The sequence below is a fragment of the Phodopus roborovskii genome, unplaced genomic scaffold, assembly GCF_943737965.1.
Source record: "Phodopus roborovskii unplaced genomic scaffold, PHOROB, whole genome shotgun sequence".
Lineage (NCBI taxonomy): Eukaryota > Metazoa > Chordata > Mammalia > Rodentia > Cricetidae > Phodopus > Phodopus roborovskii.
The window spans coordinates 30672727-30694647 of record NW_026126517.1 but is presented as its reverse complement, the minus strand read 5'-3'; the positions used below and the strand labels follow the sequence as shown (position 1 = coordinate 30694647).

The 21921-nt window shown below is 39.3% G+C and overlaps 2 protein-coding genes and 1 pseudogene across 3 annotated transcripts in view; all 3 read left to right on the top strand.

Moving 5' to 3' along the window:
* Window positions 1-21921, top strand: part of Acat1 (acetyl-CoA acetyltransferase 1) — a 191769-nt gene that overhangs the window by 133604 nt on the left and 36244 nt on the right. The window lies entirely within an intron of this gene.
* Window positions 1-21921, top strand: part of Cul5 (cullin 5) — a 51972-nt gene that overhangs the window by 23688 nt on the left and 6363 nt on the right. For both annotated transcript variants that reach the window (XM_051197476.1, XM_051197477.1), the window contains 12 exons: window positions 1129-1270; window positions 2683-2828; window positions 2911-2991; window positions 9437-9530; window positions 12223-12353; window positions 12665-12772; window positions 13842-13906; window positions 15715-15847; window positions 18303-18434; window positions 19564-19687; window positions 20032-20207; window positions 20891-21052. In XM_051197476.1, coding sequence (XP_051053433.1) covers window positions 1129-1270; window positions 2683-2828; window positions 2911-2991; window positions 9437-9530; window positions 12223-12353; window positions 12665-12772; window positions 13842-13906; window positions 15715-15847; window positions 18303-18434; window positions 19564-19687; window positions 20032-20207; window positions 20891-21052 — 1494 coding nt within the window. The remainder of the gene's footprint in view (window positions 1-1128; window positions 1271-2682; window positions 2829-2910; window positions 2992-9436; window positions 9531-12222; window positions 12354-12664; window positions 12773-13841; window positions 13907-15714; window positions 15848-18302; window positions 18435-19563; window positions 19688-20031; window positions 20208-20890; window positions 21053-21921) is intronic.
* On the top strand, window positions 6489-7380 carry LOC127231750 (dephospho-CoA kinase domain-containing protein-like; annotated as a pseudogene).

Here is a 21921-nt window from a genome sequence, read left to right as displayed (position 1 = left end):
GGATCATTTACTTATTTACTTTTTTTTTTTTTTTAAACTCATTTACTTACTTATTCACCTATCCATCCATCTACTTTTCTATTTATTTAATCATTTGTTTATTTTTAGTGATGTGTTTTCTTTTGTAAATTTTAGCTCTAAGCTTTTTAAAAATGTTTTCCTCCATTTTCATCATTTTTGGTTTGTTGTTATTCCTTTGGTTGTTGTCTTTTTGTTTGTTTGTTTGTTTGTTTTTTAATTTGCCATGGGGCTTACTGAGCAAAATGATTGTTCATGCTGGGATCATATTGGTTGTATTAAGATCTGAGCGTGTTAGTGTTGCCTCTGGGTCCCTGTTCTCACATATAAACAGGTGATCATGGTAGTTTCTTGTTTTTTTTTTTTTGTTGTTTTTGGAGACAGGGTTTCTGTGTAGCCTTGGCTGTCCTGGAACTAGCTCTACAGACCAGGTTGGCCTCGAACCCACAGAGATCCACCAGCCTCTGCCTCCTGAGTGCTGGATTAAAGGCGTGTACCACCCGGCTAGATCATGGTAGTTTGTACTTGAGGATTTGGTGATAAATTGCTCAGTCCTAGGTACAGGGTGAGAGGTAAAGAATTGTTAAGCCTTATTACTGTTTGTATTGTTTTTAATAAATGTCTGACAAAGTTACTGGAAGCATCTTTGTTTACCAGTGTATTTTGATAGACAGCTAGTAGGTAGATGGGCACATGTTTTTATTAAGATCAGTATTCCAAGCATGCATGTGAGTATTCTAAACATAGTTTTCTGTGTGTTACCATATTTAATTTTTTTTATAACAACAGAAATTTGGGTTAGTATTTTAAGCATTGGGAAGCAAATAAATATCAGAGCTATGATCCAAATTCTATTCTGAAGCATTTGTTTGTTTCTGATTTATTTATTTATTTTCTGCTTTTGAGACAGGGTTTCTCTGTAAGTTTGGAGTCTAGTCCTGGAATTTGATCTTTAGACCAGGCTTGCCTTGAACTCACAGAAATCAGCCTACCTTTGCCTCCTGAGTGCTGGACCTAGGGTTTCCTTTTCCACCATTTGTACTGAAACTTTTGTGTGATATTTAACATGTTAAGAACCACAAGTGATGATGTATTTTCTTACTTTCCCAGCTCATGCTTGATACGTGGAATGAGTCAATTTTTTCAAATATAAAAAACAGACTCCAGGATAGTGCGATGAAGCTGGTGCATGCTGAGAGATTAGGGGAAGCTTTTGATTCTCAGCTGGTCATCGGAGTACGAGAGTCCTATGGTATGTTCTCAACTTTTATAATCATGTTTTTCCTCCTAGAAATTTTAGGTTATTATAGTTATGCCAGACTCAAATCTACTTCTTGTACCATATACTTTTTTATTTTAATATTTGTTGAATTAATAACCTTTTAGTTAGTCATTTTTAAATGGATTCCCCTATTGCTTTTCTTTTGTTAAGTCTTTAGCTTATCATTATTATTAGCTTTGAAATTGTTCCTTTTTATTTCAGCTGCCACTGTTTTAGAGCTCTTTAAATTCCACATCTAGATTTTTGGAATTTGTAAGGACCAGCTGACCTGTTGAGGGGAGTGAGGATTGAGAAAGACAAACTACAGAAGATAGAATTGGGAGGGGTCTCAATGAATACTGCACAGCCCCGAATTTGTTTCTCATATCCCTTTTATACCCAAAGCAAAAGGAGAGGGCAAAAGACTTACTATGATACAAGGAACAAAAAAATGCAATCGCCTCCTTAATTCTTAGAATATCTAGTAATCATGTCATTAGTCAAACTTCCTGTTATTTGGCCTTGAGCAGGAAAAAGCTTTAACTCTTTTGACCTTAAGTCAAGATGGAGTCACTATGAAGCTCCCACAGAAACGATCTTAATTTTTTTCTCCCTGAAAATTAATCTAGGCCTCATACATGCTATGCCTTCACTCTGCTAATGAACTATAGCCCTGTTTTTATTTTGTGTTTATTTGTGTGTGGACATGTGTGTGCTGTGATCTCTCTGGGTGTGTTTGTGTATATCATTTGTTCCATGTGGGTCTCAGGGATTGAATTCAAGCCATGAGGCTTGGCAGCAAGTGCCTTTACCTGTGAACCATCACATGAGCTGTCTACTTCCTGCCATTTCAGGGGCATCTCATGCTAAACTCAGATTTGAGGTTTATTGTACACTTTTCTTCACTTATCCTATTAGGCAGCTTGGTCAGTACATTTGTGCTTCTGGGTAATGGCTTTTTGTTTTTGTTTTTTTTTTTTTTTTTTTCTCAAGCAAAGTGGTTTTTGTGTTTGTTTTTGAAACAGGGTTTTTCTGTGTACCAGTCTTGGCTGTCTTGGACCTAGCTGTGTAGACCAGGCTGGCCTTGAATTCACAGGGATCCGCCTGCCTCTGCCTCACTAGTGCTGGGATTAAAGGTGTGTGCCACCTCCCCTAGGTATTGGTTTTCTTATCCTTACTTTGGAAATCCTCTTTTACTCCTGAAAATTCCATTCAAATGCCATCTGTTCTATGGATGGCTTGTTGATCATCAGTTTAGAAGGCAGTCTTTTAAAAAAAAAAGTATTGCACATGACTATATTTGTTAGTTTACTGCTCTGTGCTATGATCAATAACTGTACTTCATTATGTTACTCATCTGTCATAGTCAAAAATTTAAAACAACTTTATTTTCTGTGTTTCAGTTAACCTCTGTTCTAATTCCGAGGACAAGCTTCAGATCTATAGGGATAATTTTGAGAAGGCTTACTTGGACTCAACAGAGAGATTTTATAGAACACAGGCACCCTCATATTTACAGCAAAATGGTGTGCAGAATTACATGAAATATGTAAGTCAGAATTCAGTGCATTTCATAGTTTCAGCTAGTTTCATGGTATTCTTAAAATGATTGCTATTTTGCTTCTGGACAGGCAGATGCTAAATTAAAAGAAGAAGAAAAAAGAGCACTCCGTTACTTAGAAACAAGACGAGAATGTAACTCTGTTGAAGCAGTAAGTAATGTGATTGTGTACTTTCTGGGATTATCTAAAGTCCTGTAGCACAGGGATGACAAATGCAGACACTAGTGACATCACCTCTTTTGTTTGAGTAGTTTGCCTGCATGTCTGTATGTGCACCGTATGTATGGTCCCTGTGAAGGTGGAAAGATGCCTGGAACTGGAGTTAGGGGTGGTTGTGAGTCACCATGTGGGTGCTGTGAATCAAACCTAAATTCTCTGGAAGAGCAGTCAGTGCTCACAACTGCTGAGCCTGCTCTCCAGCTTGTCACACTTTAACTAACTAGTATTAGTAATTGGTTATAATGCTCTCCCAGTGAAAAAATACATCTGCAAAGGCATCTTATTTATTCTGAACTTTCTAGTCTTTACTGTGAGTGAAATATATAGTATTTATGCTTTAGTCATGTTCTGTAAGTATATTTATTTCTGCCAAAAATCACATGTTCTACACATATCTAAAAAGACTGGCTTTATCAGTGGTGGTATACTCATGACTTGTTTTTTTTTTTTTAAATTCTTCCACCTTGATTGATAGTCATTTTGTTCTTGCAACAAATACACACCCAGTAGAATCTTTCACCCTGTTTTTTCTTCGAGAAGGCTACTCTTTCATGATTGGTAGTTTATATGGATTTTAGTAATTAAAGCAATTTTCATACAAGGAAAAGTGAAAAGTTGAAAGCTAATTTAGTGGTTGTTTATAGAAAATTTTTTATAGAAAATTGTAGTCAGACTTGGTCTTTTTTCAGAAGACAAGGCCATTGTATATTTTTAAAACAGGTACACCATGATCAGAATTACTCAATGGCCTGGTGAGGTGGCTTAGTGGGCACAGCACTTGTTAAGCAAAGTGAATTACATTGTTACAGAACAACTAAGTCTAAATAAAAAGTGCATCCAGGCAGTGGTGGGGCCCACTTTTAATCCCTGCACTCTGAGTTCCAGGCCAGCTTGGTCTACAGAATGAGTTCCAGGACAACCATGGCTGTTATACAGAGAAACTCTGTCTGGAACCCCACCCCCCCAAAAAAAAAAAAGTCCTTGGGTTCATTCCCTATCACCCAAAATCCCCACACAGAACATAATGACTGATGGTCATGGTTGTGCAGTTTAAACATGGCAGTGGATGCTTCTAGTTACAGTGGTAGAAAAAAAAAATCTTGAGGTGGAGAAACCAAATTGCTTTTGAAAATAGCTTGTCATACATAAAGTGAATTAACTCATGATTACATTAACAATGTCCTTGTTAGGTTGAGGGACTTTTGATATTGTTAAAACAGAATCCTGAGCTGGAAAGTAGCCTACTGACAAGTTCAGTCCTTAGGATGCACATGGTAGAAGGATGAGACTTATTTGAAGCAATCCTTGCCTGGTGAAAATGGTTTTCTAATTGTGATTCCTCAATAATGAGTTTTTATAGTTAATGCTTTTCATTATGTTTATTTGTGTGGGGGTGGGGTAGTGCATGTGGAGGTCACGATGGTTTGCAGGAATTGGATTCCACTTTCTACCATATGGGTTCTAAGAATCAAACTCAGTCATCAGGCTCTGTAGCACCCCTAACCTCAAACACAGCTTTTATATATATATTTTTTTCTAGTGGTGCTGAGGATCAAACCTGTACCTTCATGAATGCTAGGCAAACACTCTGCCACTGACCCAGTCCCTGGCCCTCATGTTTATTAATTGAGAAGTAATGGCATAGTGAATATGCTAACTCCATATTCTACAGTCTCATTTTATTTACTATACTCATTTTCTTCTTTTCTTTGCCTCTTTCCTTCCCTCTCTCCTCTGTTCTCTTCCTTTCTGTACTCATTTTTAAAAGAAGCTTTTGATGTTTTATATATATATATGTATATACTAATCATTGTACTGTAACATAGTATAAATACACTGTAGTGTACCTGTCTAGTTTTCTAGAGCCATTTTTCATTCTTTATAGTCTCTCTCCCTCCCTCTTTCTTTCCTTTTGGTTTTTTGAGACAGGGTTTCTCTGTATTGCTTTGGAGACTGACCAGGCTGACCTCGAACTCACAGAACTCTGCCTTCTGAGTGCTGGGATTAAAGGTGTGTGCACTCAGCTAGTTTCTTATAAGAAGGGTTTGTTGTGATATCCTAAATGCCTCCTTTTTTATTTTTGTTTTTGGAACTTCCTTTGTAGACTAGGCTGGCCTTGGACTCACAGAAATCCACCTGCCTCTGCCTCCCAAGTGTTGGGTTTAAAGATGTGCCACCACTGCCCATCTTACTATTTTTTGATGATACTTTAACTCTTTATTAAGAGCCAGTTATTTAAGCCCAACACTTGGCAGTCAGAGGCAGGTGGAGTTTTGTGATCAGATCAGCCTGTTCTACATAGTGAGTTTCAGGACAGTCAAGGTTTCACAGACTTGTGTCCAAATATCAAAAAAAGAAAAAAAAATATCCCTATTCCTAATGCATAGCCCTTCAGAATCTGTCCTTTGTCTATATTCATACTTAATATTGAATAATTATTCAATATAGCTGGATAAAGTGGCATATACTTCTGGACCTTGAGTTCAAAGAGCAGTTTGGACTATATGAGTAGATTGATTGGTAATATTCAGCAAGTGTCACTCTCCTCCAAAAAGGAATGTTTCTTCTTTTTGTAATTAGTCTTGCTTATTTTTTTTTCTCTCGGATTTATGTTAGTAATCTTTGAAAATGCTTTGTCTCTATCGTCCTGGCTGTCTAGAACTTGCTTTGTAGACCAGGCTGACCTTAAACTCAGAGATTCACCTACCATGCTTCCCCAGTGCTAGGTGTGCCCTTTTTTGTTGCTTAAGATAATGATTCTGTTCTGAACTTCCACCCCAAGTATAGAGGTGCTCTGTTAATGTATCGAGGAGAGTTGGAGGTCACGCAATCCTATTCCTGCTTTCAGCTATGGCATCAATCCTTGGGAGTTACCTGTGCAGTGTTGTATTATGCAAGTACTTTAGCCTCTCTTTTGTCTCCTACCTCCCTTCTGAGACAGGGTCTCACTTATTGGATGCTAACCTCTTAACTTGCTGTGTAGTTGAGGATGACAATGAATCTTGATATGGCTGCCTTCATTTCCATTTGCTAGGATCCTTCCATTATCTCACTCAGTTCATGTCTTCATATATTAAATGACTGCTTTGACTGCTTTATAAGACTATTGATTTCTTGTGAGGGTTGAAGGAGCATTGGCTGCTTTTCTAGAGGACCCACATGTCAGCTTACTTACTAGCTTCAGTTGGAGGGGATTTGATGCCCTTTTCTGGCCTCCTTGTGTATTAGGCATGGGAGTGGTACACAGATACGCGTGCAAGCAAACCACTCATACACATAAAAAATAAAATAGTAGGTGGACGCTCGCGGATCCCGCCTGTGCCCCGAGCCAGCCAGTAAGCGCAGCTGAGATTGGGCTAGCGGCGAAGGCCGAGTCGGAGCCCCGGTTTTTCCAGCCTGGTGGAGCAGCCCATTGGCAAGTGTGCTGAGTATCCAGTGCTTCTCAGCTCCTACTCTGCCTGTCTTCTCTCTCTCCTGGGAAGATGTTCCTGGTGGGCCTAACGGGAGGCATTGCCTCAGGCAAGAGCTCCTTCATCCAGGTGTTCCAACAGCTGGGCTGGGCTGTGCTGTGATTGACGTGGATGTCATCGCCCGGCAAGTCGTCCAGCCAGGATACCTTGCTCACCGGCGTATTGTAGAGGCCTTTGGCACTGAAGTCTTGCTGGAGAATGGTGACATCGACCGCAAGGTCCTTGGAGACCTGATCTTTAACCAGCCTGACCGTCGGCAGCTACTCAACTCCATCACCCACCCTGAGATCAGCAAGGCGATGATGATGGAGACCTTCAAGTATTTTCTCCGAGGGTACCGCTACGTGATCCTGGATATCCCCCTCCTGTTTGAGACCAAGAAGCTGCTCACGTACATGAAACACACGGTGGTGGTCGTGTACTGTGACCGAGAGACACAGCTGGCACGGCTGATGAAGCGGAACAACCTGAATCGGGAGGACACAGAGGCAAGGATCAGTGCCCAGCTGCCCCTGAAGGACAAGGCCGGTATGGCCAACCACGTTCTAGACAACTCGGGCGAGTGGAGCCTCACCAGACGCGAGGCCATCCTCTTGCATGCCAAGTTGGAACGCTCCATGGAGTACCTGCCACTGAGGCTCGGGTTCCTAACAGGCCTAGCAGGCATTGCCAGCCTCCTTTACCTGCTCACAGTTACCTTCTCCCTTCTCCCTAGCTGGTACACCAAGGCAGCAAGCCTTAGATCTTCTCCTTAGAGACCTAAGTCAGGTACCATGTCCTCAACACTACACTCACTCGGATTCTGGGACTGGCCCTTGCTCTGGAGTATATCCAGTCTAGGATTCAGAGATCAAAAAGAAGCCCACAGTCAGGGACCCATTCCCACCCTCCCCAGAGCCCCACCATCCCCTAGTACCCCTCAGATCAAGAGCCATGATGGCAGGAAAACAGCAGTCTCTGTGGCTTTCTCCATGGTTACAGCGATGTAGCCAACAGTTTCTTGGGCTTGAACCTTTTTGGAGCATCTGTCATATTATGGCCACAAACTCCCCAGTGGACCGCAGCAAATCCTAGATTGAAGGCCTTCTTCAAACAGAACTATCTCCTGGGTTGAAGCCTTTTGCCAGGATGCAGTGTGAATCCTTTCTGGGGTTTGGCGTGACTAGGCTGAGGCAGGGCCCTTTGGAGAAACCCAACTTCTGATGGGGCTTTACTCACAACTTAGCAGCCTCTGAGCCCTGCTCTCTTGGTGTTCCCCAGGCCACATGCTATCTGACCTCTGTGTCTTCTACCAGATGCTTCCTGCCCTGCAGTATCTTACCCCTGGCTGTCCCTGGTCAGGCACCCTTGTTTTATCTTAATCTATGGTAGAATAATCAGCAAGAGACTGATTAAAAAAAAAATAATAATAAAATAAAATAGTAGGTGCTTGGTAGAAGTATTTGTTGAATGTTTCAAACTAGAAACTGCTTCAACAACCTGATTCCTTTCATTGAGGCAGTTACCGATCTCTGTACAGTTGTGTTTTCAACTTGATCTCCCTCTTTATATTCTTGTATGTAAGGATGGATGGGTGTGTGTGTGTATGTGTGATGTATGTATGTGTATTTCATATATATGTTTAATGCTTTATGTATCTGTGTTTACAATTTATATTTACATACTGGAAACAAAAGTTATATGAAGTAATGTGATATATTCTGTGGTTGTTTTCTTTCTTTTATTATGTATGCTATTCTATGACTTTCTTGGTTTTGGAGATGGGATCTTACTGTGTAGCACTGGCTGGGCAGAACTCACAGAGATCCACCTGCTTCCTAAGTGCTGGGATTTAAGATGTTTGCCAGCAGACCTGATGTATTGTTCTATGACATTTTAAAAAGTCATATCCTTTAAGCCTGTCTATATTTTGAAAATTAATAAGCTAGATTTTTTGGAATCTGAAATTCTGGGTTGCCAGTAAGTAACAACATACTTATGTGCAAATTTATTGAAATAGAAAACATTAAGTGACTAGAGGTAAGGTTATTTAAATAGAGCTGTCTGTGCAAGCTTGAATTTTTGTTTCTCCATTAGTTTTATATGATTAAACTTACCTGTTTTTAGTCAGATTTCATTGGGGTAGGTTAAGTGTTGAGTGTGGGTTTGGAGAGAGATGGTTCAGAGTACTAACTGTTCTTGTTGAGGACCTAGGTTTGGTCCCCAGTGAATTCATGAGTGACACACAGCCATCTTTAACTCCAATTACAGGGGACCTGGTGCCCTCTTCTGACATGCAGTATATTAACATAAATACAGACTGTTGTAGCCCTTCTGTGGGTGCTGGGAATTAAACCCTGGACTTCAGCAACAGTGACAAGTACCATTTCAACTGCTGAGCCATCTCTGCAAGCCCAGGAGGATAATATATAATTAGTTTATCTCCCTTACCTGTTAGTCACCTTGTTCTGAACAGGCACCAGCTATTACTTACTTGTCTTCTGAAAGCACTAGATAACCATTTACTCTAGATACCACACTGTAGTTTGTAGAATGTATTATTTTGAATCATATGGAGAATTACAATTCTAATACAAATTTCATCAGGTAGGAGGAGCTAACCAAAGTTCATTTTGTTTTGGATTTTTGTATATTTTTAATTTTCTTTCTGTCTTGTTGGAAAATTACATTTGAAGGAGAACCTAAGTAAAATATTGTGGGTGTTACTCATTCATACAAGTATTAACAGTAATCCCACACGAAGTAATCCCTCATGCCCTTGTTCTTTTAAATTTTTTTTTAATATTACATGTTGATCTCTGTTCCCTCTCCCTCCCTCATGCCCTTTTTCTTACTGTTTAACCAGTATGATTTGATTTGTGAGTATTCTGTAATGCTTACTAGCTGTTGTTTTTGCTGTTTTTCAGCTCATGGAATGCTGTGTAAATGCGCTGGTGACGTCATTTAAAGAGACTATTTTAGCAGAATGCCAAGGCATGATCAAACGAAATGAAACTGAAAGTAGGTAAAATATCACAGAAAGATAAAATACCTTTTAAGAGTGTATCATTGTTTGTGATTTATTAAAGTTTGCCTGAAGATTCAGAAAGCAAAGCCAGCCTGGAGCTATAGAGATCAGACAGGACTCAGGATTAAGAGGTAGATGGAGTTCTGTTAGTTCAAGGCCACCATGATCCCAGGACCTTGATCACACACCTTTGATCCCAACATTAGGGAGCAAGGTCTCAGAGCTGACTCTCAGTCTCAGGAATCTGTAGCCAACTTGAGGAGAACATAGTCAGTGAATCTGAGGAGCAGGGGAGTTGGTAGCAGTTTGAGGTCACCCCTTCGGTCTGAGCCTGAGGCTTAGATAAGAGCTGGTGGTTGTCTGCTTTCTTTGCTTTTCTCATTGTAGGCTGGAAACTTGAATCCCAGTATCAGTCTCTGGGTCATTTATTTTTTGTGCTACACAGTATCTTAAAGTCACCTAATTAATCGCTGTTGGTTCATTCTTACAGACTGGGGTGAATTTCTTCCTCTTTATACCAAAACTTACTTGTTTTGGAAGGCTTTTGACATATGGCTGGCCGTTGGTGGCACATGCCTTTAATCCTAGCACTCAGGAGGCAGAGGCAGGTGGATCTCTTTGAGTTCAGGGCCAGCCTGGTCTACAGAGTGAGTTCCAGGACAGCCTCCAAAGCAATACAGAGAAACACTGTCTTGAAAAAACAAAAACAAGAAAAAGTTGACATATGCTCTTAAAGGCTAATATAACTTGTAGATAGTATGGAATAGAATTGAGCTGCTGGGCATGCCTTTAATCTTAGACCTGGGAGGTAGAGACAGGTGTATCTCTGTTAGCTTGAGGCCAGCCTGGTCTACAAATAAATTCCAGGACTGCCAGAGCTGTTACATAGAGAAACCTGCCCCCTCCAAAAACAAAAACAAAAAACAAAAAAACAAAAGCGAGTTAGAGATTTGGTGAATCTTTTTGTAAAATAATAAAAATGGCTTAGCAGGCTTAATGACCTGAGTTAGACCTCCAGAGCACAGAAGACAGAAGGAAAGAACTGACTCCCGAAAATTGTCATCTGGCTTTCATCTTGTTTCGTGTTTTCACTCATGTATGTACACACACAGATACTGAGAATTTTTAGTATAAAACTTTAAACATTCCATGTTAATGTTTATCCTTCTGGCCAGTGGTGGCACATACCTTTAATCTCTGATCTCTGATTTTGAGGTCAGCCTGGTCTACAGAGTGAGTCCAAGGACAGCCAGGGCTACAGAGAGAAACTTTGTCTCAAAAAACCAAAACCAACCAAACAAACCCCCACAAACCAGGGGGAAAAGGGTTATTCTTTTTCCACATTATTATTGTTTTCTTAATGTGTTTTGGTAAGTAGCAGGCATATAATAAACATAGAAAAAATTACTTCAGGTTTACTTCCCTAAAGAAACCACTTTTAATATTTTATGTGCATTGTCCAGATGGTACTGTGTCTGTGTTTTAAACGCAGTCTGTAGCTACTTTTACCTGTATGTAGTCTGTGTGAGGGCGTCAGATCAACTATAAACCACTGGTAGTTGCCATATGGGTGCTGGAAATTGCCCCGGTCCTGGAAGAACAGTCAGTGTCTTTAAACACTGAGCCATCTGTCCAGCCTCCAAGATCCATTTATTTATTTATGTTTTACTTATTTAATGTGGTATGTATGGTGCTCTATCTGCATGTACACCTGCATGCCAGAAGAGGGCATCAGATCTCATTACAGATGGATGTAAGCATATAGTTGCTGAGAATTGAATTCAAGACCTGTGGATGAGCAGCCAGAGGTCTTAACTACTGAACCATCTTTCCAACTGATCTGCAGCTACCATTAAAGGATTTATTTAAACTTACTTAACCTCAGAATTTGGCTTTTGAGTCAGTGTCCCATGTGGCCTAGGTAGGGCCAGCACTGCCATGCAGTTCAGAATGGCTTTGACCTCTTCCATGTGTACCAGATTTGTAGACATAGTACTGACCTAAACATTTACATCCATACAGAATTCAGCAGAACATTTCATTTAGTTATTAGTACAGTGAAGTAAGGCTTTGTGAATGTCAGTTAAATGCTTTCTAAATTTTATGAACACAATTTTATGTTAACTAATACATTTATATAATTTTTGTTTTTAGTCCTTTTAACATTGCACTTACTCGTCTTCTGTGAAACTTTGTATTCTCCCTCTCCCCCATGATATATCATCTTACTATGTAGCTCAGGCTGACTCAGAACCTGCTTTACTCTAGAGTATCTGTGAATTATCCTGTCTGCCTCTACATCCAGCAGCTTTTTTGTTTTTGTTTTATATAAAAACATTCATTTTATTGGAGGTTACGTGGTGTTTCCTTGGCAATAAAAGATCACTTTTAATTAGATTTTTAAATACACTATTTTCATTCCTAAACAAATTATAGCCACCGACACTAATAATATATTTCAAACTCCCCAGTATTATTACTGAAGATATAACTGTTTGTAGTGTCTCATTGGAAGGCAACAGTAGGCAGGTTTCTATGAATTTGAGGCTATCCTGTTCCTTATAGTGAGTTCAAAGCCAGCTAGGGCTACCTCGTGAGAACCTATCAAAAAACAAAAAGGCCATGGACATTAATCATTTAATTTAATGGATAAAGTAAGTACATGAGTGTGTTGTGTTCTTTCAGAGTTACATCTGATGTTTTCATTGATGGACAAAGTTCCTAATGGGATAGAGCCAATGTTGAAGGATTTGGAGGAACACATCATTAGTGCTGGCCTAGCAGACATGGTGGCTGCTGCTGAAACCATCACTACTGTAAGTCCCTTCAATGCTAGTGACTCATATACTTCCAAAATCATGTTGTAGTTGTGATTGGAGCAGTAATTTGGAATATCATCCACTTTTAAGGGAAATGCTTTTGTCTTTATTTAAATAGTGTTGTGATTTTTTTTTTTGTGTGTGTGTGTTCTGACCAGTAAGGCTTGCCTTAAAGACCATAGGGTTGGAGCTAGCCACTAGTTAACTCAAGACTGATTAGGATCACCCTTCAGAATAGTATTTATTGTTCCTGTTTTTTGGGTTTTTTTTCCTTTTAAAAGCTGAAATATAAAATATTTTGTTTCCAGGACTCTGAGAAGTATGTGGAGCAATTACTTACTCTATTTAATAGATTTAGTAAACTGGTCAAAGAAGCTTTTCAAGATGATCCTCGTTTCCTTACTGCAAGAGATAAGGTAATATTTCTCTGTGGACCTTTTGTATAAAAGGTACCACTATTACAGTTGACCTAATGAACAGTGGCATCATGCTGCTAACCTGATTTTCTATAGTAGATAGTAGTGATATTCATTACATCCAATTTAGTATTTCTTTCTGAAAGTCTCAGCTACACTTGTGGTCTAGAATTGAACTAGGAAGCTGCTCTCTCCTTAGTTTTCCAGGAATGTTGTCCCTTTGTTTTGAAGGTTCCTGATAATTAAATTTTTATTTATTCTCCTTCCTTACTACACTGCTGCTCTCTATATGCTCATTCCAAGTGAGGGTGTATATGCCAAGCTATCTGTAAATGGAGAAGTCAATGGACAACTTCCAAGACATGGTTCTCTCAAAATGAGGGCATCAAGCTGGAGGTGGTGCCACACTCCTTTAATCCCAGTACTGGGGAGGCAGAGTCAGGCAGAGTTTGAGGTCAGCCTGGTCTATAAAGCAAGTTCCAGGACAGCCCAAACAGTTACACAGAGAAACCCTGTTTTGAGTATAGAAAATGAGGGCATCAGGCTTAGCAGCCCACCTTTACCTATGAGGCACCTCTGCAACCCAGAGTTGATGCTTCTCCTCCATCCTTTGGTAGAGCTTCCGTGAGAGTTGCTTTTGTTTGCTTCCCATGGAGCATTTATATTGCATTTTCTAACATTTCAGTTTTCTCAGTGAAATGGGAGAGCATATCATTTGTTGGGAATGCTCCCTGGAATGGGAATGTTGGCCCGAGTTTTCTTTAGAACTCTTAATATAAAGAGGAGTGCCCCCTGTCTTAGCATACATGCACTGCCAGTGCCTATCCCCACCATAGCAAAAATAACTTTTCAAGTATTGAGTACCAGTAAAGTAAAAGTTGAGCTGGAGATATAATTTGGTAATAATAGACTATGTATTTAATTTTGCAGCCTTCATCCAGTTACAGCAGAACTGAGAAAATACCTTGTTCATCTTAATTGTTTTAAACATGTAATTTATATATTTTTAATATTAAATGTCATTCTGCATTCTGTTTCAAAAAAAAAAATTTTTTTTTTTTTTTTGCAGGCATATAAAGCAGTTGTTAATGATGCTACCATATTTAAACTTGAGTTACCTTTGAAGCAGAAAGGGTAATCTTTTAAACTATTTTTTAAAAATAATTCTTTGGGGGACTATGATACACATCACTGGCTTACTGGGTGAGCAAGGTGCTCTGGTTTCCCTATTAAGTTTGGTCTTTTCTTGTGTTTGGTATTCAGTTCTAATTGTTGGTATTGTTTTATTTTTGAGACAATGTCTCTCTGGTCCAGGATACTCTCAAACCCCCTGTGTAGACAAGAAAGAGCTTAAAAGACTGCTAATCTTCCTGTCTCTTCTCCTGAGTGCTGGGATCACAGATTCAGCCCTCCTCCCCAAGCCTGGTTTATTCAGTGTTGGGAATTGAACTCATGACTTTATATATGCCAAGTAAATATTCTACCTAAACTGAGCTATATCCTTTACCCTTGTTTTTTTTTTTTTTGTTTTAATGTGTGTGTGTGTGTGTGTGCGCGCGCGCGCGCGCGCGTGTTTGCCTATATTTATGTAAGTACACCATTTGTGTGCCTGGTTTCCATGGAAGTCAGAAGACAGCTTTGTGTTGTGTCCCCTGGAACTAGATTTACAGCTGTTTGTGAGCCACCATGTGGGTGCTGACAACCAAACCTGGATCAGTTGGAAGAGCAGACAGTGTCCTTAACCATTGTACCACCTATAAGCTCCATAACCTTCTTAATATTTTTGATTTTTGTCTCACTATGTATCCCTGGTTGGCCTAGAATAGGCTGACCTGCCTACAAAAAGCCTCATTCCTCTACCAGTGCTAGGATAAAAGGCTTGTGCCACCATACCTGGCTTGAATTTTAAGAAAGTTTGGCTACAGAGCTTCTTAATTCCAACTCTGAAGTTCTGTGTTTTTTCTAGGATACAGGATCTTGAGGTTGATGCCTCAAAAATAATGAATGAAAAAAAATAAATAAAAATTTTTTTTGTATTTTGTCAGTGCATCATGACAGGGAGGTTGTAAGAGCATCTTCCTTCATGACACTAAGAAACAGTAGAGAACTGTCAGGAATGGGCCATGGAAGACATAGCTGTCTGAATATCCATGTCTACCTCATCCAGTAAGGCCACTTCTCTACAATGGAAACACCCTCACAGACAAATCCATTAGGATGCTTTACTAACACAGGTGTTTCTCCATGCAATAGTATTGCCCATCAAAATTAATTTGCCACACAGAATAAACCTGAGTAGCATCCATGGTATATTGGACATTCATCTGTGAGAAGGAATGAAGTGTGTGGTGGTAGGCCAATGCTTCTGCTGAGAAGAACTGAAATAATCAGATGAATGCTGGAAGAGAAGTTCTAATCCTACAGAGCTGCATAAGCAGCCTTTTAGCAGAAGGATTGAAACTCACAGGCCAGGGAGTTCCCCAGCTTTTGGTGATCTCTCTGCCTTAGAGTGACGGAACTGTCCGTGCTTTCATTTGAACAAAGAAGGACATTTCTGAGATGGGCTTTCTTCATGTCCTGAAATTTGCTCTGTAGACCAGACTGTCCTCAGACTCACAGAGATCCCTTTGCCTTTGGCTCCCAAGTGTTGGATGGAATTAAAGGTGTGCACCAGTACTGATTGGCTGACATTTCTTAAATGTAGTGGTTAACCATTTGGAGGTTGATCCTTTCCACAGCTGTAGCATAGGTTGAATCAGCTCACTTTATACTTTAATTACACTGAGCATCTCCTCCCACTGCAGAGCAAATGGTGTCCTCCTAATTTTCCCTTCATGGTGCCCTTGCCAGCTCATCACCAGTGCTGTGGAGATAAAGAAAAATCATTTTAGAAGCAGATGTTTAGGTGATTGCAGTAAAGGACATCTGCTTTTGTTTTATAGAGTGGGGTTGAAAACTCAACCTGAATCAAAGTGCCCTGAGTTGCTTGCCAATTACTGTGATATGCTATTAAGGAAAACACCATTAAGCAAAAAACTAACCTCCGAGGAGATTGAAGCAAAGCTTAAAGAAGTGGTAAGTACAGATTTTTAGGTTTTTGAGCCTAACCCAGCCTGCTTTTAGTAAAGATTGGTAAGGAGAAACAGTTGAATCCAACAAAGGAAGTATTGAGATGTTATATATGAGGAACTGTGTACATCCATATAGGAAAACACATCAAGATCAGGCATAGTCCAGAGCATGCGCAATTCAGTAAGTATTACCAGGAAAGAAATATAGCAGGCATGCTTTGGGGCATACCTAGGCAAGGCATGAAGCATATGTTTGAAGGATTAAAATGGGACATAGGAACACTTGGACTGTCCCATTTCTGACTTTAGAATACTACACAGGAATGGGCATGCCTTCTTTTCTCTAAGTTTTAGCTATGCCAGTAAGGAGAACATGAGGATTCTTTTCCAAGGCAGTGTTGTCCTCACGTGAAGGAAGAGTAGACAGTGGAGTAAAGTGCTTGCTTTATAAGCATGAGGACCTGAATTTGCACCCCCTACACTCATGTAAAAAAGTCAGAAGCTGAAGGGTATGGAGAGATGGCCCAGTAGTTAAGAGAATTAACAGCTCTGCCAAAGAACCTGAGCTCAATTTCCAGCATCCACATGGCAGTTCATAGCTGTCAGTTCCCAAGGGACCAGACAGCCATAGCAAAACACCGATCCACATTAAGTAAAAATAAAATAAAAGCCAAAAGTGGATTATGGTGGTAAGCATCTGTAACCCAGCACTGGGGGTAAACATTCAGTGGAAAACAGGTGGATACCAAGGCCTTCTGACTAGCCAGACTTGTTGAGTCAGTGAACTCTAGGTTCAGTAAGAAACCCTGTCTCCAAAAAATAAGGTGGGCTGGAAAGATGGCTCAGTACTAAGAGCACTGGCTGCTGTTGCAGAGGTCCTGAGTTTTTGTTCAAAGGACCAAGCTTTCAACCATCTATAACTCCAGTTCTAAGAGATCTGACATCCTCTTTAGACCTCCGCAGGCAAGGTGTGCATGTGGTACATAACCATACACATAAAATATAAATTTAAAAAGTGCAGAGAAATAGTGGAAAATTCCAGGTGTCAGATATCATGCACATATACACACTCCACAGAGATATGTATTTCTATGTAAACATCATTATAAAGTTTTACAGTGTTAAACTTTCATAAGGTATTTATTTAGTTGTACCTAGAATGTTTTATTCCATAGCTTCCTGAAAGAAAAATATCATTTATTCTTCATTGTGTGTGTTCATGCTCTTTCCCAAGTGTGGGCTCTTGCCTGTGTATAGTGTTGGAGATTGAGGTTTGCATGAACATGCTAGATAGGAGCTATAATAGTTAAATCTCCATCCTTGTAATTTAAGAATTGTTCTCACTCATGTATCTGGTGACATTAAGTTTTGTTTCCTGGGTGCAGGAGTAAACACAACTGGCTTCTTTTTGATGGATTAGGTATTAAAGTCTGTTTCTATTATAGAACAAAAAAGCAAGTGGAGCTTTTTACTCCTTTTTGAGAGAGCCCAAGATAGATAGGGACTAATGAGAGTGGCTGAAATTTCATTGTTTTTTGTTTTTTTTTGTTTGTTTGTTTGTTTTGTGGTCCTCTTGATTAGTTGTTAGTAAACTGGTTAGGTCAAGAATGCAGATATGAGTACAATAAGAGAAACATCACACAAGTTAGACAGAACGACCTAAGGAGATGATTGGTGTCACAAGGAGAGAATTAAGATGGGTTGAGAAATAAGTACTAGTTTTCCCATAAGGTATTATCTCATTTCTATAAAGTATGAAGAACTTGGATTGTGGTAACACTTTGTTCAATGCCACCTTGGGATACATGGAATTGATCCAGTCTAAAAGAGAAACAACTCACACAAATGTGATCCTAGCACTTGAGCTCACATGCCTTTAATCCCAACACTAGGGAGGTAGAGTCAAAAGTAACATGGCTGGGCAGAGAAAAGAGGAGGAGGAGACAGAAGCTCAGTGCAGTCTGAGCAGTCAGTATGGGCAATCAGTCCCAGGAGGATTTGCAGAGGCATCAGTCTGAGGATGCAGTTTGAGGATTGCCTTTGGCCTAAGGTCTCTCTTATGGCAGCTCCTTTACTTCTCTGATCCTTTAGCTTTCATCCTCTGATAGATGACACTTGAGTATTGTTAAGACCTATTAAAATTTGTGCAAGGAGGCATGGTGCTGCACACTTCTAATCTCAGCACTTAGGAGGTAGAGCTCTATGAGTTTTAGCCTAACCTGTTCTAGAGTTGGTTGCAGGACTTCAAGACTACATAGAGAGACCCTTTCTCAAAAAAGAAAGGCAAAAAGAAAGTCTCACATTTGCTATCTTGTATTCTCATAGATGTGTAAGTTAATACGCCTCTGTTTATGTTTTTGTAAATCTCTACATCTTGGCTGGTGGGTAATATAGAAAGGTCTACATGACAGAAATGGCTGAGAATATAAGAATTTAAAGTAACTTTGTCTTCTTTGCAGCTCTTGGTACTTAAATATGTACAAAATAAAGATGTTTTCATGAGGTATCATAAAGCTCATCTCACCCGACGCCTTATATTGGACATCTCTGCTGACAGTGAGATTGAAGAAAACATGGTAGAGTGGCTGAGAGTAAGTACAACCATTTGTTTACATTGGTAGGGGGTGGGGAGGTAGGCATGAGAGGTAAGAGAAAGCTGACAGACTTTCTACCTTGTGGATCCCAGGATTGATTGAACTCAGGCTCTTTCCAAAAGCACCTTGCCTGATTGGTCATCTCCTTTCTTTTTTATACAGCACATGCTTCACGTGCATGTGAAAATAATATGTTTTGGTGCCACCATTAATGTCGAGTAGGTTCATTATAAGAATATATGATCAGATGTATAAAATCAGAGTCTAATGTGATTTTTGTTTTTTAAAGCCTGCTTTGTTTTTACTGTTATACTTCTATTTTCACCCTTTCAATTTTAACTTATTTAAGTAGTACCCAGTAACAAGCCACCAACTTTTTTTTTTTTTTTTAACTATTTCTTTGGTACTAAATACTATTGTAATTTTATAAAAAGCTGTGAGTGGTGATACATGCCTGTGAGTCAAGGAAACATGTCAAGGATCTATCAAGGTCCAGGATAAACAGGGAGTTTGTTCTTTTGAGGTTAGTGACCAAGCCCAGGCACTTAGGCATTGTGTGACTGAGCTGTGTCACTTGTGGATGTCCTTCTGTCATCTTTGTCCTGGTTTATGGATTGAGGTGTTAAAGGTGTCAACTGGAGTTGAGCTGAGTTGGGAGCTGATTTTATTCACATTGCAGTAACGGAAATCCATCCACACTGGAAACTATCTTGTTTATTTTCTAAGAATCAAATGTAATAGGTATTACATTATAGTCTGGTCAAGAAGAGAAGGTTTTTAATTAAAGCATCTAAGATAGCTTAGTGCTAGAGAACTTGCTTATTGTGCTTTATGACCCTAAGTACAGTCCCCACAACCTCAAAAATTAAACAAGATTCTTTTTTTCCCTGGGGCTGGAGAGATGGTTCATCAGTTTAAGAGCAGTAGCTGCTCTTCCAGAAGGCCCAGTTTCAATTCTCAGCAACCACATGGCAGCTCACAACTGTTTAATGCCAGTTCCAGGGGATTTGACACCCTCACACAGGCATACAAGCAAGCAAAATACCAATGAACATGAAATAAAAGGGTCTTTTTTCCTATTACAATGTCAGACTTTGTAATTATTATTTCTCTTTGATTTTTGTAGGAAGTTGGTATGCCAGCAGATTATGTGAACAAGCTCGCCAGAATGTTTCAGGACATAAAAGTATCTGAAGACTTGAACCAGGCTTTTAAGGAAATGCACAAAAATAATAAGTTGGCATTACCAGGTATTATCTATAATTAAATGGAAATATATTTTGAAGCTTAAAATTTTTTCAATTATTTAAAGTAAATATGAAAGATCTTTACAAAATTCACACAAAAGTCCCCTTTAACAAAAGTTTCATCCTTATTTCTTTCTTTTTGGTTTTTCGAGACAGTGTTTCTCTGTGTAGCTTTGAAACCTGTCCTGGCCCTTGCTCTGTAGACCAGGCTAGCCTCAAAGTCACATGGTGCTCTCAAGTGCTGGAATTAAAAGCATGCACCTCTGTCACTACTACCTGGCACTTGTTTATTTTCTGTAAAATTTAACTTGTCAAAATACTTATAAGTTATTATTTTCTTCCTGCAGCTGATTCAGTTAATATAAAGATTCTGAATGCTGGTGCCTGGTCTAGAAGCTCTGAAAAAGTCTTTGTTTCACTTCCTACTGAACTGGAGGACTTGATACCTGAGGTAGAAGAATTTTACAAAAAAAATCATAGTGGTAGAAAATTACATTGGCACCATCTCATGTCAAATGGAATTGTAAGTAGATGGGTTACCAATTTGGGTGCTGGTACAAAGAGTTTACTGAGGTCTGGAGGGATGACACAGTGGTTAAAAACACTGATGCTTTTCCAGAAGACCTATGTTCAAGTCCCAGGGACTCGCAACTGTCTCTGTCTCCAATCCCAGAGAGCTGATGCCCTTTTTTCACCTCTACAGGAACCACATATGTACAGTATAGGCATATATGCAAGCAAAAGATCATCCACACATGCAAAATAAAAGTAAAAATTAGTATAAATTAGGATTGGAACAAAAATAGTGGCTCTGTGCATAGTTTTAGGGATGTAGTTTTCAAGTTTCAGTAAATACTTACCAAACCAATGACCTTGACTTTAGAATCCAATCTGATCACTAACTCTGTCCTAGGAAAAAGGGAAGGGAAATGAGAAAGTGAACCTTCCTTTAAGGCAACTGATAAACATTTTCTTATTTCTACATCAAATACATTGAACAGAATGAAATCACATAGCTACAGGGAAAGCTGGGAGATTCTTATAAGTCTGCTAAAATTATTACTTATATGGAAGCAAAAATGGGTCTTGGAAGAAACAAGCAATCTGATTTTCCCTCTGGTTTCTCATGTACATTTTACTAGATATTGGAGTAAACTTCATGAAGAAATTGGTTCCTTATTAAAACCCCATTGTTTATTATTACAGATAACATTTAAGAATGAAGTGGGTCAGTATGACTTGGAAGTAACCACATTTCAGCTGGCTGTGTTGTTTGCATGGAACCAAAGGCCCAGAGAGAAAATCAGCTTTGAAAATCTAAAACTTGCAACGGAACTCCCTGATGCTGAACTTAGAAGGACTTTATGGGTTTGTGTTATCTTTTATTTGATTTTGTTTTTAAAATAGTCACATAGTTGAGAATATGTAAATGTCTTATAAAACTAGAATTTTGGTGCTGAGAGTTAAATTCAGGGCCTTGTACACCTGCATTCTACTACTGAACTACATACTTAAGCCACTGTAAATTTTTGGGGGAATGTGTATGGGATTGTTTGAGACAGTGTATAATTGTCTGTCCTGGAACTCAGTTTGTTGACCAGGTTCTCCTCAACTCAGCCTGCCTCTGCCTTCCTGAGTGCTAAGACTTTACTCAATGGCTGGCTTGCTTTTGCTCTCTCTTTCTGTCTCCCTTCCTTCCTTCCTTCCTTCCTTCCTTCCTTCCTTCCTTCCTTCCTTCCTTCCTTCCTTCCTCCTTTCTTCCCTCCTTCTCTCCCTCCCTCCCTCCCTCTCTCCCTCTCTCTCTTTATTTCTTTTTCTTTCTTTCTCCCTTTTTGTAAATTTTTTAATTCATGACACTCTGAATGTGACTTTCAACTAAAAAAAAAAAAAATGAACAGTGTTGAGTAATTTATAATCCAAGAAAAAAGAGGCAAATTACCAAATTAGAAAAGGACCAAAGAACGAGAAGGAGATTGAATTGGTATTAAGTGTGTTAAGGAGTCTAACCAAAGTTCTTTTGAATGTTTGTAATGTGTACCCATGGTATTCTTAATTATAATTGCATTTAGTGTTTACTCTGTAATTCAAATTCCACAATAAACTGTTAGCAATGGAGGCAATTAGCTGACTATCCCGGCAGACAGTTCCTCAGGTCCTGTATGACCAGTCCTTGTCTCACTATATGAAGTAAAAGAACATTTGGGTCTTTCTCAGAACCAGCTCTTTTCTTTCCTCTT